The 17817-nt window shown below is 34.8% G+C and overlaps 2 protein-coding genes across 2 annotated transcripts in view; one reads left to right on the forward strand and one right to left on the reverse strand.

Moving 5' to 3' along the window:
* On the reverse strand, positions 1-15589 carry LOC106871043 (pre-mRNA-splicing factor ISY1 homolog). Its single transcript, XM_014917304.3, has 11 exons — positions 15433-15589; positions 13124-13146; positions 12592-12643; positions 10955-11063; positions 9488-9600; positions 6878-6939; positions 6597-6652; positions 5639-5761; positions 3947-4071; positions 2572-2661; positions 1-744 (listed from the first exon to the last, which is right to left on the reverse strand). Exons 1-11 carry the CDS (start codon positions 15433-15435, stop codon positions 637-639), a joined length of 864 nt encoding a protein of 287 aa, XP_014772790.1. The 5' UTR covers positions 15436-15589; the 3' UTR covers positions 1-636.
* LOC106871042 (GTP-binding protein 10) overlaps positions 15570-17817 on the forward strand; it is a 14034-nt gene continuing 11786 nt past the window's right edge. The window contains exons 1-2 of the mRNA XM_014917303.3: positions 15570-15698; positions 17477-17676. Coding sequence (XP_014772789.1) covers positions 15645-15698; positions 17477-17676 — 254 coding nt within the window. The 5' untranslated portion in view covers positions 15570-15644. The remainder of the gene's footprint in view (positions 15699-17476; positions 17677-17817) is intronic.

Below are 17817 nucleotides of genomic sequence, written 5' to 3' on the forward strand. Positions count from 1 at the left end.
TATTGGTTGCTCTATTGCCAATATATATATATATATATATATATATATTGGTTGCTTTATTACCAAATATATACAATTCTAAAAAAAATATTCTGTTGACATAAAAGATTTATCATTTATGAAACTTTCTTCAAGTTTCTTGGATTATATACAAATGAAGATTCTAAATGAATACACTTCGTAACAACATGTATAGATGAATGGGTATGTGCATAATAGTCTTCACACAAATGAATCAAATCAGAGGAAAATTTAATAAGTTTCCAATATGATGAAATTTTTCCCTGCAAACTCTAAACCTTGCTCCATAATTTGAATTTTGATATGGATGATTTCGAATGGAGTTTATGTCCAGTTGCTGTAGAGATATCAAAAGGGTAACATTAACAGATGTAAACTTCCTTGTATTTCAATAACACTGCTACAAATATAAATCATTTACAAATGCAGGATCTTCAACTAAAGACTTCGGCCATGATGCTGACATGTGAATTGGCTATTTACAAAGTAGTTGTTGCTGAGGTTTAGAGTAAAGAATATCAGTGGAGTTTTTAAAATGTTATAGTGATAAAGATCAAGTGTGATAACTGTAAGTGACAGAAATCAAAATAGTTCCTTGCATTCTTAACCAAATTCTTACATTCCTAGCATTTCTTTTACTTGATTTTCTTCTTCTTGTAATGACTCACTAGCATATTTCTCCATAAGCTCCATTTTCTTTCGCAGCACAAGAGCCTCTTCAATCTGAAATAAAAATACCAAGAGTTCTGTGTAATTTCATGTTAGCTATGAACTTATTTATTTACTGAACTAATCTGCTAAATAGGTCTTTTAGAATTTCATAAAGAATATGACAATCCAATGTAGAATATGAAATTTAGAACTTTAGTGTAGAGTTTTTTTGTAATCTGTAGTTCTTCATTTAAAATCAGAGTAGAAAGAATTCTCAACATTGAACTCAATCTAGCTCTGGCTATGATACAAGTTCTATGATACAAAGTCCTATGATGCACACTTCCTGTTTTAAAGTGATCTAAATTAAAACCGTCCTTCAAAATTTCATGTTAATTTAAGTTTCAAACACTAGTTTCATAATCAAAGATAGTTTATTAAATTCTTCATTATTTTCAAAATTAATTGAAATAATGGCAGTGCATTTCAACAGAAAGATGGTAATGAAATGCTTAATGTATAAATTTTTTTCTTGAAACAAATTTCTATGGCATAAGAGACATTATCTCCAATGATTTAACATAAATTTTCCTGATTGCCATGGGTTGGATGTTTTTTTCCAACATTTTTCTACTTGATGCAGTCAATCATCATCTCATTTACAAAATCTAACAACCATTTCTTGCTTCACTTCTCTCTACCTTAGGCATTTTCTACAAGTCAAGCAATGCATTTTTTCATTGTCCAATCACATCATGTCACAACTAACACAACCCTGCAAACATTGAATAATGCTTTTAATGCCCAACAATTCTACCAACTCGTTTTTCTCAATCCTTCACAGCTTTTCTCTTTCAAATGCTCAAATAGCATTGGAACTTTTTAAATGTGTTTCATGCAGTCTGCCTGTTAGAGAGAAAACTTCTATTACTATAACAGAAAAACTCTTTGTTGCTGTAAGATGCAACAGCTTTCTGAATTCTTTCCAAACTCTAGCTGTTCTAGGTAATTCACTACAATTACCTAGTAAATGTAACAGAGTAACAAAATATCAGTGGAATAAATATTCCAAAAATAAGACTATAGAAGGTATGCTGAGTTAACAGAGTGTCACCATGTATTTAGGTAGCTAAAATTGTCATAAATTTGTTCAAAATTGCAATAGTTATGATTTAGTCTCAGCATTAAAACCATCCATCACTGGAACAAAACTACTCAGTCAACAGGAACATTAGAGAAGTGGCAAGTCATGCTTGACTAAGAATAACAGGGAGGGAGGAAAACCAATTCAAGTCATGTTTGACTAGATAAACAAAACCTTATTAAATCATGATATGTTGGCACTCCATCGCTTATGATGTCGAGGGTTCCAGTTGATCCGATCAACGGAACAGCCTGCTCGTGAAATTAACGTGCAAGTGGCTGAGCACTCCACAGACACGTGTACCCTTAACGTAGTTCTCGGGGATATTCAGCGTGACACAGTGTGACAAGGCTGGCCCTTTGAATTACAGGCACAACAGAAACAGGAATAAAGAGTGAGAGAAAGTTGTGGTGAAAGAGTACAGCAGGGTTCGCCACCATCCCCTGCCAGGGGCCTCGTGGAGCTTTAGGTGTTTTTTCTCAATAAACACTCACAACGCCCGGTCTGGGAATCGAAACCGCGAGTCCGCTGCCCTAACTACTGGGCCATTGCACCTCCACTAAATCATGATAATATTAATAACAAAAGGAAATGACAACTGTAGAATAGACACAAGTTTGTGTGTGCTTCAATGTATCTGAGAATGTTAAAGTATTCTAGAATTTCTATGTTCTAACACATACTTTTCAAATAAACAATATAAAAAAAAAGATTATTTTATAACAAAATAAAAATTGTTAGAAATATATCTTTACTTCTTGTTGCGACGGCACCGGAACATGAGCAATAAAATGTTGACTTTCTTTCTCTGTTCCAGTATTTTCTTGTTCGTCATCAGAATCAGACTGTAAGATAAACATCTCTTTTAGTAATTTACTCATATTCACACATTGATTTGCTAATTCAAACAACACACAAGAATATAATGTTACTACAGTAACTGATGACACATTACTTCTGTATTAATTTAATTTATGTATCTGCTGCATAATATATTTCAATTGGTTCAATTTTTAAGTCTTCGGGGGTCAGATATCTACATAATTCCAGATTCCGTTTGAATGGATTACTCTGAAGATCAGAATAAAACATCAAAAAGCTCTAATTGGAAAAGTAATTTCAAGAATGACAGAAATTGCAAAACATATGATGCAAGAGGAGAAACCATAAACCATCATGGAATGAAGAATCACAAAACGATTATAAAAATTCAAGTGGAATTATAAAGCATTAATTAAATATCCAACATCTAATGTACACTTTGGCACAATATGGAATTGGTTTTACCCTTCTTTCTTTCTCATGTAACACTGAGCTTTCAAATACAATTCAGAGGAAAACAAATTCTCATAGGAACCACATGCACTCTGAAAGCTACATGCTATAGATGCAGATGTAGTAGTCAGAGGTTTCAAACTTCTAACTGCTCCAAACCATTTTGGATCAGAATGGATGACTTAGAAGAAACTTTGTTTTAATACATTATGAAATATATGAAGTTATTGATGTATCCAGGCTGTATTTGCAAGGAACAACAGAAATAAACTATTTATACACAATAGAATATACTAAAGAAAGAAAACAGTAAATTAAACAACAAAAAGAAACAAAAATACAGACAGTAATAATGGATTTAAATTTTGGCAGAAGGCCAGCAATTTGGGGGGATAGATTAAGTCAATTAAATTGACCCCAGTACTCCACTGGTATTTATTTTATTGTCCCCCAAAGGGATGAAAGGTAAAGTCAACCTCAGTAGCATTTGAACTCAGAACATAAAGAGCGAGAAATGCCGCAAAGCATTTTGTCCAATACAGCAGTGATTCTCCCAACTCGCTACTTTGATACACACAGTAATAATATATTAATCAAACTAAGGCAGAAACATTACTATGCTGGACAAAATGCTTAGCAGCATTTTTTCTGACTTTACATTCTAAGTTTGAATGCTGCCAACGTTGACTTTGCCTTCCATCCTTACGGGGTCGATAAAAATATGTACCAGTTGAGCACTGGGGCCAACGTAATCAACTTGCCCCCTCCCCCAAACTTGCTGGCCTTGTGCCAAAATTTGAAACCAAAATATAAATCAAACAGTTGATAATTCAAAATTATAAAATGTTTCCTCACATCTTCCTCTACAGCATAGATATTAGTATCACCATCTTCCTCATTATTTGACATTTCTTCACTTATTTCTCCTCTTAAAAATGCTTCTTTCTTCTCTTTCCATTCTTGTATCTTTTTCTCTACAGCTAAAATGAAAAACAATCAGATCACAGAACATCAAACAACAGAAATAATGACTACAATTTTCATATGTACTACTTTACAGTATGACTTTCATCTTACTACATTCCAAGTTCACTTCTTCCCAAACTTCTGATAAAAGTAACTAAAGAGACAAAAAATTTCAAGTAATTGTGAAATAATGAAACTGGTTCAATTCTCATTGCAGGCTACCAAAAAAACACCCCCTTGTGGACCTAATTTCACAATTGGATTCAATATGCATGCTATGCAGATTCATGAATTTATTTATTCACAATCCATGCTTTATTACTCCCAAGTAATTAGTGTCAAACTATCAACTTTTGCACCATTATGCAACTGAGTTTGGTCCCAAGACTGATGTTTGTTTATATTTTAAGAGGGAAAGGGAGGTGAGAAAAATCTGATGATTTAACAATGAAATTGTTCAGTTCAATCTTCATTCCAAGCCATCAAAAAGGAATTCATGGGCCTAATTTCACAATAATACTCAAATACTAAGGATATGACACTTGACTGCACACACACACATCCATTATCATCATTTTACATTTAATTTCTCCATCATTGGTTAAGTTCTTTTGCAGCTTCTTGCCATATGCTGTGGTACTCTGTCATCTTCTTTACTAAGTTAACCTTCATGAGATCAGCTTTCACCAATCTTTACAACTTCCTTGGTCTTCTTCTACACTTTCTTTCCACTTGGACTGCCATCCTTGCACACAGGATTTGACTCCAATTATACCCACTTTTTCTCAACCCATTTATAGTCAGATGTTCCTGCACAATGCTATTACACATCCAGCAGAGCATGCTTCATTTTCTTTTTCTTTCCAGCCTTCACATATGTTACACATTCAAAGCCCATACTTTGCCACCATACAACATCATACTTCATACTCATACGAGATGCACTTCATTCAGGGACAGAATCCCTTTGTTATCAGCAGACATAATAGCTCCTTGAACTTTTTCCACCCTAGTTTTTATTCTGGCTATTTTTGTTAATTAAGTGACCTACGTAGCAGAATCTATCAACTATTTCTGAAAACAAGCATTGAAAAGAGTAGGTGTTCTAACTGCTCACTAATTTTGCACATCATCTACAGTCTTTGTCAGTCTACTTGTAATCCCACTACATACAAAGCCACCACCTCTGAGATCCTATGGCATCTCTTGTGCACTCATAATTTACATCATGTGATATTCTAACCAACTCTTCTCCTTTATGCAAATCAAACATAGCACTTCCCAGATAACATTAGTTTCCTTTTCTGATAAAAAAAAAAAAAAAAACATTTGTTAAGTTTACTTTAAAACTTCATGATTCTAGGCCAGTGATTCTTAACCAGGAATGGTGGGGGCGTCAGTAATTTCCAAGGGTGGCATGAGCCCGTGAGAAAAAGCAGGAATTTCTCTACTTATATATTTGTTATTCTCTCAACGAGAGCATGGTCAAATAATGAGAAGTTTATGAAAAAATGGAAAAGTATTGCCTTATGCCTTTAGTTTTCTTATTCTATCACTTTAAATTTTTCATTAATCTCTTACCAAGTTTTTCTTGTTCACATTCTAAAGGAATCAGTACTCCATCATCATCATCTCTGTAGCCATAGTACACTGCATCAATATCTTTCATGAGATCTGCACGGGTCTTTCTAGGCTGTGATGGAGCTGTAAGAAAAAAGAATTACTGCTTCATCTGAAAGATTAGAATTTAACCCTTTTGCTACCATATTTCTGTCTGAAATACTGGGCCATTAGTTAATTTCAGTTAATTTGGAAAAAAATGAAGAATTTAATAAAATAGCTTTATCATTAGTAAGCTGGTGTTTAGAGCATAAATTAAATGGAAATTTTGATGGAAGATTTAAATATAGCTCAGTAGTTTTCCACCATTTTTTTGCCTATGGACCTTTTGACTACTATTTTATTCTGGTGGATCCTCATCACCACTCAAAGTTCAAAACTAATTTTAAAGATACTTCTTTCAAAATTCTTATTTTGTTTTCCATACATTAACCTTTAAACACTCAGATTGCTCTGTCAAATGTAATGCTTATTTATTGACATTGTTTTGCATTAATCATATATCATCTTGTAGCTTCAAGATTGATGTAATATTTTTAGATTGACATTGTAGGGTAATTGTAAAAGGCCTGATCTGGCTGGTTTGGACATAAAACAGAGAGAATATTTTGGCTGGATATGGCCAGTTTAAATGCTAAAGGATTAACTTGTGTTGGTTGAACTATGTAACAAATAAGAGAAAGAAACCAAGCTATTTGTTGCAATAAATACATCCAAAGTAACACTTTTTCATGGACCCTTAAAATACTACTGTGGATCCTTAATTTACTATTTTGCTTGCATGAACCTCCAGGGGTCATACAGACTCCAGTTGAGAACCACTGATTTAAATCATTTTGACACAAGAAATCTATATCATAGTCTCAAACAGGTTGGTATCAAAAGAGTTACAGCTTGCCTAATTTTCATTACAACTTACGTTCTTGTTCAAAAAGTTCTCGCACACCAGGAAGTTCTTTTGCAGCTCCAAAATACCTAGTAAAGATAAATAAATAAATAAATAAATAAACAAACAAACAAATAAATACCTAACAGGAATAAATAAATAGTGTCTTTATGTCTTTTATGTCAGAAATAGACCTCGATTGGAGTCAAACTATAACAAAAACTTTCTTTTGTCAATAACAACTGTAATTTTCTTTTTTTAATTACATTCCTTTAAATAATATTAGAGATTTCAATAAAATAGCAAATACTTACTTATATCCTCTATTTCCAGGTACCTCTTTACCTTCATGATCCAACATCTTAGGACCAACTCTCTGAAAATTTAATTTGTTACAATGAATATCTTTCATTCCAAATATTTATTTCAAACATTAATATGAGAGATTTACCATTGATACATAAATATATATGAGGGTGTATGAAGTTTTATATAAATATATATACAATCAAGGAGTAATAACTTTAAACTGCTTCTTGGAAAACACATGAACATTGCAAGTATGAAGTTGATCTTCATAAGAGATCACTATTAAGCATTCAAATGAAACCCTTTTTAAAAGCTATCAATAAAATTCAGGATGTAACTTCATTTTTATATTTTTAAACATTTTATATTCATTTTGTTATTTAAGCATGAAGGCACATGGCCTAATGATTAGAGTATTAGGTTCACAGTCATAGGGTTGTGGGTTCAAATCTTGGACAGGGTAGCATGTTTGTACCCTTGAGCAAGGGCTATCATTTCATGTTGCACCAGCCTATTCAGCTGAAAATGAGCACAAGTGAACTGCTAGAAAGTTCCACTGAGTCGAGGAGAGAGAGCAGAATGAATATCTGTGCCTGCTTACAAATAAATAGGTCCCTAAAACAATTAACTAAAGTGTGGTACCATCGACTAAATCATACCTGCCCATCAGTGTGACAGCTGAGGTTTTCAAGCTATTTTAGCATTCACCGAATGTCTTAGAATAAAGACATTTTCTATGATTTGCTTAATAAATGTTTTATAGGGAGATAATTTCTTAATTGTAAACATTCAAATTTCATGAAAGGTTGAATTAAACAAAATCATATAACCGATTAAGCTTAACTGCCCCACCACAAGTTTTTCTTCAAATTTAAGATGTATAGAAATCTCGCTTTATGAGATGCTATCATATGTTAAATTCAAATTACGATGAACATAAACAAACAAACAAAGTTTGCTTTTAGAGGCGTTGAGATGTCTTAGAAAGTTAAAGAAGTGATTTTAAATTCTCAATCGCATGATAATGCTAATAATATAGCCTGAACAGGATAAACTACCCCTATTTTGCAGAAAAAAGTGTAGGCAACCAGTGGCAAAATAGAGGTAGTTTATCCTGTTCAGGCTATATTATTAGCATTATCCTGTGTTTGAGAATTTAAAATCACTTCTTTAACTTTCTAAGACATCTCAACGCTTCTAAAAGCAAACTTTGTTTGTTTGTTTACATTCATCGTAATTTGAATTTAAGATCATCTGACTTAATAGTCAAGCAATCAACACATCACAAACAAGAGTTTGAATTTGTCCTCTTTTGATTAAACAATCAAGTGTTTTAAGCCACTCAAATCTTGAGATAGATTTATTTTTTAAAACTATTATTACAAAATATTTTGAATAACTATAACACCCTATATTTTAGAGTATTACCCTATATGTTACTCTTTATCTTAGATGAGAAGCTAATTTAATCAATCCCAATAATATATTGTCTTTATGTCTCAATTACTTTACATGTTGGGATTGGTTACCAGACTCTCAGGAAATACTGCTCATTATAGACTAGCATCTTACCAGGAGAGGATTATCTCATCTAAGAATCAGCCCATAAAGTCCTTCCAGACTTAGGAGATGCTAACAATTTACCAGAATGATATTTTGGTGTTTACTTTACTAACACCAATAGGATGATAACCCAAGTCAACTTCACAACCATTTAAACTCACAATCAAGAGAAATGAAATTAAATGTAGTAAAATGCTTACATCGGTGCTCTTATGTTTTACCTATCTCCACTAACTTGCACTTTTAATATATTGATTTCTTACATCAGCACAAGGCCTCCAATTACAGGGAAGGGAATTCAATTATATTACCCCACTGTACTTGACTGGAAGGATGAAAAGCAGAGATCACTTTGGTAGAATTTGAGCTCAGAATCTGAAGAGCCAAAACAAAATACTGCAAGGCATCTTTGTCCAACATTCTAATGATTCCACCAATCTATAGCCTTTTCATAAACTATTAGAGTGTCCACTGGATATGCCGCATCACCATGCATAATAGTTTTCAATGGATATCACATATCCCCATATATTACAGCTTCCATTAGCTATTTTGCATCAAGCCATTTCATGTCAACATGTTATATCAAAATTGTGATAATTACTCTTTTACTGGTTTCAGTCATTTGACTGCGACCATGCTGGAGCACCGCCTTTAGTCGAGCAAATCAACCCCAGGACTTATTCATTGGAAGCCTAGTACTTATTCTATCGGTCTCTGTTGCCGAACTGCTAAGTTACGGGGACGTAAACACACCACCATCGGTTGTCAAGCGATGGTGGGGGGACAAACACAGACACACAAACACACATATATACAACGGGCTTCTTCCAGTTTCCGTCTACCAAATCCACTCACAAGGCTTTGGTCGGCCCGAGGCTATAGTAGAAGACACTTGCCCAAGGTGCCATGCAGTGGGACTGAACCCGGAACCATGTGGTTGGTAAGCAAGCTACTTACCACACAGCCACTCCTGCGCCTATTATTTAAATATTTCCATATAACTATGTTACTTTAATATTAAGTATCTAAATATTTGCAAAGCTACTCACCTTGTAATCAGGACCTCCAAGTTCTTTAATCCGATCCTCCCAATGGCCTTTCTCCCGCAGCAGTTTATTGATTTCATCATTAACATCACGCAGTTTAAACTCTCCCAGACCAGCTGAAAAAAGTAAACAACAAAACTTCCTTAGAGAGTTCTTAGAAAGGAAGAATTATTCAATAAATACTTGACATTTTGACATTAATCTTTCTTCATTTCTATTTAATCTGCTGCTGTTGTGGTTTAGACTCCAAATCAACTCTGATTTAGCATTCTAGTATGACTATCCTCTTTTTACCTGATGAAATTTCTGAAGAGACAATAATTATAGTTAGATTGTCACTGCTTCCTTCCCTTTTTATGACAGTAGAGTATGACCTGTTATTTCTAGCAGCTTAGGTTACCATGTAGAGGATTCCTCATTGATGATATCTACTGCTGTTATAAAACAAGAAACATAAACTAAGATATAATGTCTTCCATTGTTACAGTATTACACAATAGAGGCATCAAAGATGTCCTACAGATTTTTCAAGTGTTTTCTTCAAGAAGGATTTAAGCTTAGTTCAAGCTAACAAAGCATTTGTCATTAAACAAACAATACTACATTACCTAAAGTGATATGTTAAACTTCTCAATGATACATAGCTACATTTAAATGGACTGAAACCATTCGGCCTGCAGCCAGAAGATCAACAGTGACTGGTTTTAATATTTTCAACTTACAAAAATACTACAAAGCTCTAAGCTTCATTTATATCCAAGCAGACTTGACCAGGTCACACAACTGTAATAATTATAAACCAATGAGGAAAAGGGCTCGGCTCTACACTCAGCCTGCAAAAAATAGCAACCAATCTCCCTTAAAGTGATATCCTACCAACTTGGAGTGAAAGGACTCGTCGGATAATGTAATTCTGAGGGAAAACGACAGGTAGGGCCTGACTGAAAAGCTTTTGATTGTATTCTTTTACTTGTTTCAGTCATTTGACTGTGGCCATGCTGGAGCACCGCCTTTAGTCGAGCAAATCAACCCCAGGACTTATTCTTTGTAAGCCTAGTACTTATTCTATCGGTCTCATTGCCGAACCGCTAAGTTACGGGGACGTAAACACACCAGCATCGGTTGTCAAGCGATGTTGGAGGGGACAAACACAGACACACAAACAACACACACATATATATATATATATATATACATATACATATATACGACGGGCTTCTTTCAGTTTCCGTCTACCAAATCCACTCACAAGGCTTTGGTCGGCCCGAGGCTATAGTAGAAGACACTTGTCCAAGGTGCCACGCAGTGGGAATGAACCCGGAACCATGTGGTTGGTAAGCAAGCTACTTACCACACAGCCACTCCTGCACCTATACTGTACTTTATAGTTTATCAAGGGATAAATAACAACAATAAATAATAACAGAACTTAAACAGAAATGAAATGGAACAAAATATTTTATAGTTTACCATTCTGAATTTGTGCCACTTTGCGGGAAATTTCTCCAATAATTTGACGTCTCCATTTTTCAGCCTTTGGTAAGTCAGAACATTCAGAAGATAAATATGGCCGACGCTCCTGATATTTTAAAAGAGGATTATGAATTACTAAATACACGCACAAAACACCCACAAATATATAGGTTAGGGATTTTTTTTTTATGACATTAATTTGGAACTAGCAATTAAGTATCACTGATTCTGCTCAAAATCCATACAGGGTGAAGTGAGACAGTTTGATACAGAAAATCCTTTTTTTTTTTTTATTCTGCATTACAACTGATTTTTAATAATTGGACATACACCACAGCAGAAATTTATACAAAGTATGGAGATGTTCACAATTACCAAATCAAAAAGATATATTTATTGACATATCAGTAAAAATAATCTCTACATTTACAAACAATACGGATTTGTCGTTAGGAGATAACTCTGTTTTAGAAATTTCATTTTCATCTCTCTCTCTCTCTCTCTCTCTCTCTCTCTCTATCTATCTATCTTCCTCTCTTTGTATGTAAGTATGAGTTTGTGCACATGTTCTTTCAAAGCCAAATCATTCATTACCAAAACAGCCATGGCAAAATGTTTGGGTATTCAATAAGTCCTGCAAAAATGTTCCAAAACGTTCAATATGTTAAAAACCCAACTGTTTAGACTTGGGTCAGCCCAAATCAAATGAACCCATGTTCAAAGGTATTCCAGCCATGACTATTTCCTCTTATTTTTTTTCAAACAATGTAGGTATGGCGATGTGACTAAGAAGTCTGCTTTCCAATTAGGTAATTTCAGGTTCTGTGTCACAGTGTGACAACCTGAGAAAGTGTCTTCTATAGCTCTAGACCAACCAATGCCATATGAGTGGATTTAGTAGACAAAAATCGAAAGATGCACCATGTACATGTATGAGATTGTGCATGTGTGTGATTATTTACATTCTGGAAAGTTCAAGTTATTGTCATTATTTCTTGCCGTAACAAATCACCCACTGGTCTTACACCTTCAAAGACATGAAGAGACCACTGACTTGAAAAACAGTTAATAGTCAGTGACAGGGAGGCCATCTGGCTGTAAAGCATTGGTTCAGTAATATATTCATCCAAAAATACAAATGTATCCTGGACTGTTCAATGTGCCACTCCTTTTTTTTAATGCAATAAAGGTTGCTCTTCTAATCATCATCATTTAACGTCCGCTTTCCATGCTAGCATGGGTTGGACAATTTGACTGAGGACTGGTGAAAACCAGATGGCTACACCAGGCTCCAATCTGATTTGGCAGAGTTTCTACGGCTGAATGCCCTTCCTAACACCAACCACTCTGAGAATGTAGTGGGTGCTTTTTCGTGCCACCGGCACGAAGGCCAGTCAGGCGTTACTGGCAATGGCCACGCTCAAAATGGTGTATTTTACGTGCCACCCGCACAAGAGCCAGTCCAGCAATTGCATAGGAGCACTTTTGCTGGTGCTTCTGAGTATTAAGTGTTTTGTATACAGCTCATTCTAAGTTTAAATTTTAATAACTTTGATCTAATAGTTAACAGTATTTGATAATAAATAGAAAAACTAATGTTAGAGGTTCAACAGTATATCGCAAAGTCTTCTTACCTTTTCTTTATTTAAACCCATCTGTGCTGCCCTCCACCGAGCAAGGGTTGTCCTTAGAACAGAAAGTACAAGACATAATCATCATCACATTTGCAGCATGTTCCTTGAACTTATAAGGTCATACAAGGAACTGTTCAATAGCAAAAACACAAAGAATTTAATCAATTATGAACATATATCTAGTTTATAAACAATATTGTCTTTCTTTCTCTTTACTTCACACATTTTTTCACATATTCTCATTACATATACATACATCAAGCAAACAATATGTATGTACTATTCCTCAAAACCAAAATGAATAAAGCCCAGGCAAATTCTAAAGGTAAACATGATCGTTTGGTTCTAAGTATAAGAGAAAGCCAATATATTTCCATGGACTAAAGCACAATGAAACTGAAGGCGAATATTTGAATTTATAACATCCTAAACTTCTTTAATGATCCAAACCAAAACTGTATGATGCAGCAATTATTTGAATTAATAACAGTATTTGATGCAACATGATAGAGAATATTTCAGTAATACTTACATTGCCTTCTCACTATTACGTGCCTGTAAAAGAAACAAAAAGACAAAACACTTAAAATGTTTCTGTAAATTGTATTTCATAATTCATACAACTCTTTCCATGTTAGAATTTTAACCAATGAAACATTTAGTAATCATACGATATTTTCACAACTTTTTAGAAAATAAGTTTGTGTATATTTCAGGAAGTTCTGTGTCCAAAACATCAGAACTCAACTCACCTGATCATAATTTACAATTTATTCACTTTTCTGTAGCCAACATAGATTCTTACTAGTTTCTTCTGATTTTTTTTTCTTTCAGCTCTTACAGTACTTTTGCTGTAATCTTTACAATCTCATGGTACCTTATAATTTTACAGTACCTAGGTGAGTTCAGCTATAAACACAGAACAGAAATAGTGGTTGGGTCCAACAGCCACTGCTCCAGTTGTTAGTGTAGCACTTGCTTTATTGTTGTTGTTGGCACTCCGTCGCTAACGACGACGAGGGTTCCAGTTGATCCGATCAACGGAACAGCCTGCTCGTGAAATTAACGTGCAAGTGGCTGAGCACTCCACAGACACGTGTACCCTTAACGTAGTTCTAGGGGGTATTCAGCGTGACACAGTGTGACAAGGCTAACCCTTTGAATTACAGGCACAACAGAAACAGGAAGTAAGAGTGAGAGAAAGTTGTGGTGGAAGAGTACAGCAGGGTTCGCCACCATCCCCTGCCGGAGCCTCGTGGAGCTTTAGGTGTTTTCGCTCAATAAACACTCACAACGCCCGGTCTGGGAATCGAAACCGCGATCCTATGACTGCGTGTCCGCTGCCCTAACTACTGGGCCATTGCGCCTCCACAGCACTTGCTTTAATACATGCAAAAACAGAAATTGACTATATTGTTCATCCTTTTCTTTCAAAAATTTCGATGGAGCATTAAATGTTAGTCCCTAATATCATTTAGATATTTTTCTGCAAAAGTTTAACAAGACCAATAGCAGAAAGGTGCCAAAACTAAGTCATTCTAGGTACAATTGAGAACCTCAACGATATTAACATGTTTTATGGGTGTAAAGCCACTGTCAGTGCTATACTGTACTATAGAGCAACTACCAGTACTCTATGGAACAGTAAAGCCACTCTGTTAGTTGTACACTGAGACACTGCTTATAAGCCCGTTATTAATAAGGACTTAAGTAAATAGGGTACTTCTTTTTCTGTCCACGAAGATATACACAGCGCCAACATATGCCTATTACATACACGCGAAAACCTATAGGTATATTCTGTAGTACAATAAATATACAAGATTTAATCAAAACAGCCGTCAACACACAAGTGATTTACTGATGGAGCCAGCGTTCAACGGTGCGTCATATATGCAAATCGTTTCAATTTACCTAAGCCATTAGTAATAGTAGTAGTATCTCATAAGACAGTTAAAGGGGAAACGGTCCAGATGGACTATATGTAATCTGAACCTTTCCCCCCTTATTTTTTTTTTTTTACGGAATCCCACGTTTTAGGCTATGGAGATTCCGATTCTGAAAAAAAATTTTCAAAAACCTCAATTTCAAAATTTCGATTCCCCCCACCCCCCGGTTTTTATATAGATCCACAGGGTAAACCTAACCCTAACTCAAACCCTAACCCTGACCGTAACCGTAACCCTGACCCTAACTCTAACCCTAAACCTAACCCTAACACTAATTTTGTGAGATTTGGCTGTTATTTCTAGCATGTAAATAGCCTGCTTGGTGGGGGGAGGAATTGAAATTTTTCAAACAATTTTTTTTCAGAATCATAATCTCCGTATATTTTTACGCATTTCTATAAAAAAAAATTTCCGGAAAATATTTTTGAATGAGGAAATGGCGGGGGGTCGAAATTTTGAATTTGAGATTTTTGAAAAATTTTTTTCGGAATCGGAATCTCCATAGCCTAAAACGTGGGATTCCGTAAATAAAATAAATAAATAAGGGGGGGAAAGGTTCAGATTACATATAGTCCGTCTCCGCCAAATATTTCATTGAGAAGGCAAGATATTAACATGAGTCTATTACATATACTTTCGGCTAAAATCTGTAGATATATTCTGAAGAAAAGGACAGCACTGAAGTAAAACATTAATGCAGCCAAAGTGAGTGAAAGTTTTCAAAATACTATGAGATACATTATGGTAAGCACCGTTGTTATATCTATTTGAAACAGATCTGCTACCAGGAATTATTGGATTAACAAAGAATCCCTTAAAAACGTGTGCAAAGTAAACCTATTTAGTAAAAAAACAAAACGTAAAGAGAGATGAACAAGTGAAATGTACAAACCATTTTTCTTTTGTTTGTTTGTTTTTTTATAAAATTATCTTATATCATAAATAAAATGTCTTCATTCCGTTAAAACATTTCTCTGTTGATATGTTTCAAAGAATTCATATTCGCCACACGTTATGAATAGTATAAAACGGTGTCCAATGACACCGGTGATTACGTGCCCTGAAATGTAGAGCTCTTCTGTCAAATGAGACAACATCGTCGGCATGGTGAGACTGACTCAATTCTTGAGTTATTTCGTTGAAGCCAGAAAGAAACTTGTAAGCTGAAGTTTATTATTTACTGAATAATAAAATAACTTTAATCTCGAAAGAAGAAAAATTAATTTATGTCACTCTCAGTGCAAAAAATTTTTTTAGTTATCTCATATACATTACAGAAATGTATATGTTACAGAAATCTGTGTGGAACATTTTAATTTGATCTGTAGCGACCAGACCTGAAGGACGATGCTAACTTTCCAACCTTAGTCTATCAAAGAATTAAACCCAAGAGAAGTTGGGGAAACCTTTAGCTTGAATAACTTTTATGTTCATTAGTTGACAAAATTCTGCATACCTCTAAACTCAGCTGTGCATGTTTTGAATATACAAAGTTGTTATTAAAAGTAAAAGCGAAAAGGAGGTATGTTTGTACTTGAGATAATTAGAATAACATTGTAGGTTATGTGTAAAAGGCCTGATCAATTTGAACATAAAACTGAATATTTGTGCTGGATATGGCCGGTGTGGGCACTATCATGCTATTAGCTGTCAGAAGTGAAAGTGCTCACTGCTAGTGAAGTATCTGTCTGTCTGCCTGTCGATTCTTTGGCTACTGACAGCTAATACCATGACTGGCCGGAGCGAGCTATATGTCTGTCTGTCTCTCTCTCTCTCTCTATCTATCTATCTATTACTCGAAAGTTCGCGCGTCCGCGCTAGCTAGTCGTGAGTAGAAAACACAAATTTAATATAAAAACATATTTCCTGAAATTGCAAATTATTTAAAATATAAAAATATAATTTTCAACAGAGAGAATTTATCAAAATAGAAAACAAATGAAGTTTGAAGTTTAAAAATAATAGGATCGACCACTCACGGCTAGCTAGCGCGGACGCGCGAACTTTCGAGTAATAGATAGATAGAGAGACAGACAGACATATAGCTCGCTCCGGCCATTCATGGTATTAGCTGTCAGTAGCCAAAGAATCGACAGGCCAGCAACAGGCAGGCAGACAGACAGATACTTCACTAGCAGTGAGCACTTTCACTTCTGACAGCTAATAGCATGATAGTGCCCCGGTTTGAATACTAAAGGGCTAAACATAGAATCGGAGTGGTTTTTATCCTGAGATGAAATCTGCGATTCCGTCAGATATTTAGGTCAGTCAACTATACGTAGATGTTTTCTTTGCAGGGCCTTAAATGTCGTATGTTAGACTGGTTTGAAAATTTAGGCATTTGCATAAAACTACAACAGAAAATCAAATTTAGGAAAATCAAAATCAGCCACGAGATTATCTACCTGTCTGCAACTGATCTCTTTATGTCTCTTGTGCCTTGTGACCTTAAAATTATATTCGTTGTTCACATACTTGGCAACATATCCAAAAGAAAAAATGAGTGTAATGTTATTAGGAGATTGGATGACAAGAGACAAAATAGGTTTGATGTAAATAAAGGGTATTTTGGTTTCTTGTGGGTTGATATAAAGAAATTAATCTTCCCCTAATCCCTTCGAAGTTGGACATAGGAAGAATGTTATTTTATTACTTTCTCTTCAAATCCTGCTACAGTCAACATGATCGAATTTTGACTTTGTACCAAAATGTTGATAGCAGATTCAGTAAAGGATTGGACCAGCAGATTATCACCAAGTCTGCCTTTGTCTTTCATCTTTCTGAGCTAAATAAAATAAACATCAACCATCGATGTAGATTTAATCAACTGTTTTGTCCCAAATTTGTGGCCTTTTGTTAGAAATCATCATCATCAGCTTACCATTTTTTAAACTTGAAACAAAACTTATACTTTGTATATATTTTCCTCATTCTAGATACATAAAACTGGCTTCATCGACACCCTCCGAATATATGTGAAAGGTGGTGGTGGAGGGCAAGGGTTCGCTCGTTTGGGAGGACTTGGCGGTACAGGTGGTAGTGTAATTCTGGAGGCAGATAAACAACAAAACTTGAAACAGTTAAAACAGAAATATCCTTCAAAACGGTTTATTGCTGGCAATGGAAAAAATAGCACGTAAGTTTGTCCAACTTAATATATTACAGAAAAACTAAAATAACACAAGGGATATTAAAATCTTGTTTAACATAATATTAGTTTCAAATTTTGGAACAAGGCCAACATTTCTGGGGTAGGGGTAAGTCAACTACATTGACC

Source organism: Octopus bimaculoides, chromosome 9 (assembly GCF_046866305.1).
Source record: "Octopus bimaculoides isolate indiv1 chromosome 9, ASM4686630v1, whole genome shotgun sequence".
In the NCBI taxonomy this organism is placed as follows: domain Eukaryota; kingdom Metazoa; phylum Mollusca; class Cephalopoda; order Octopoda; family Octopodidae; genus Octopus; species Octopus bimaculoides.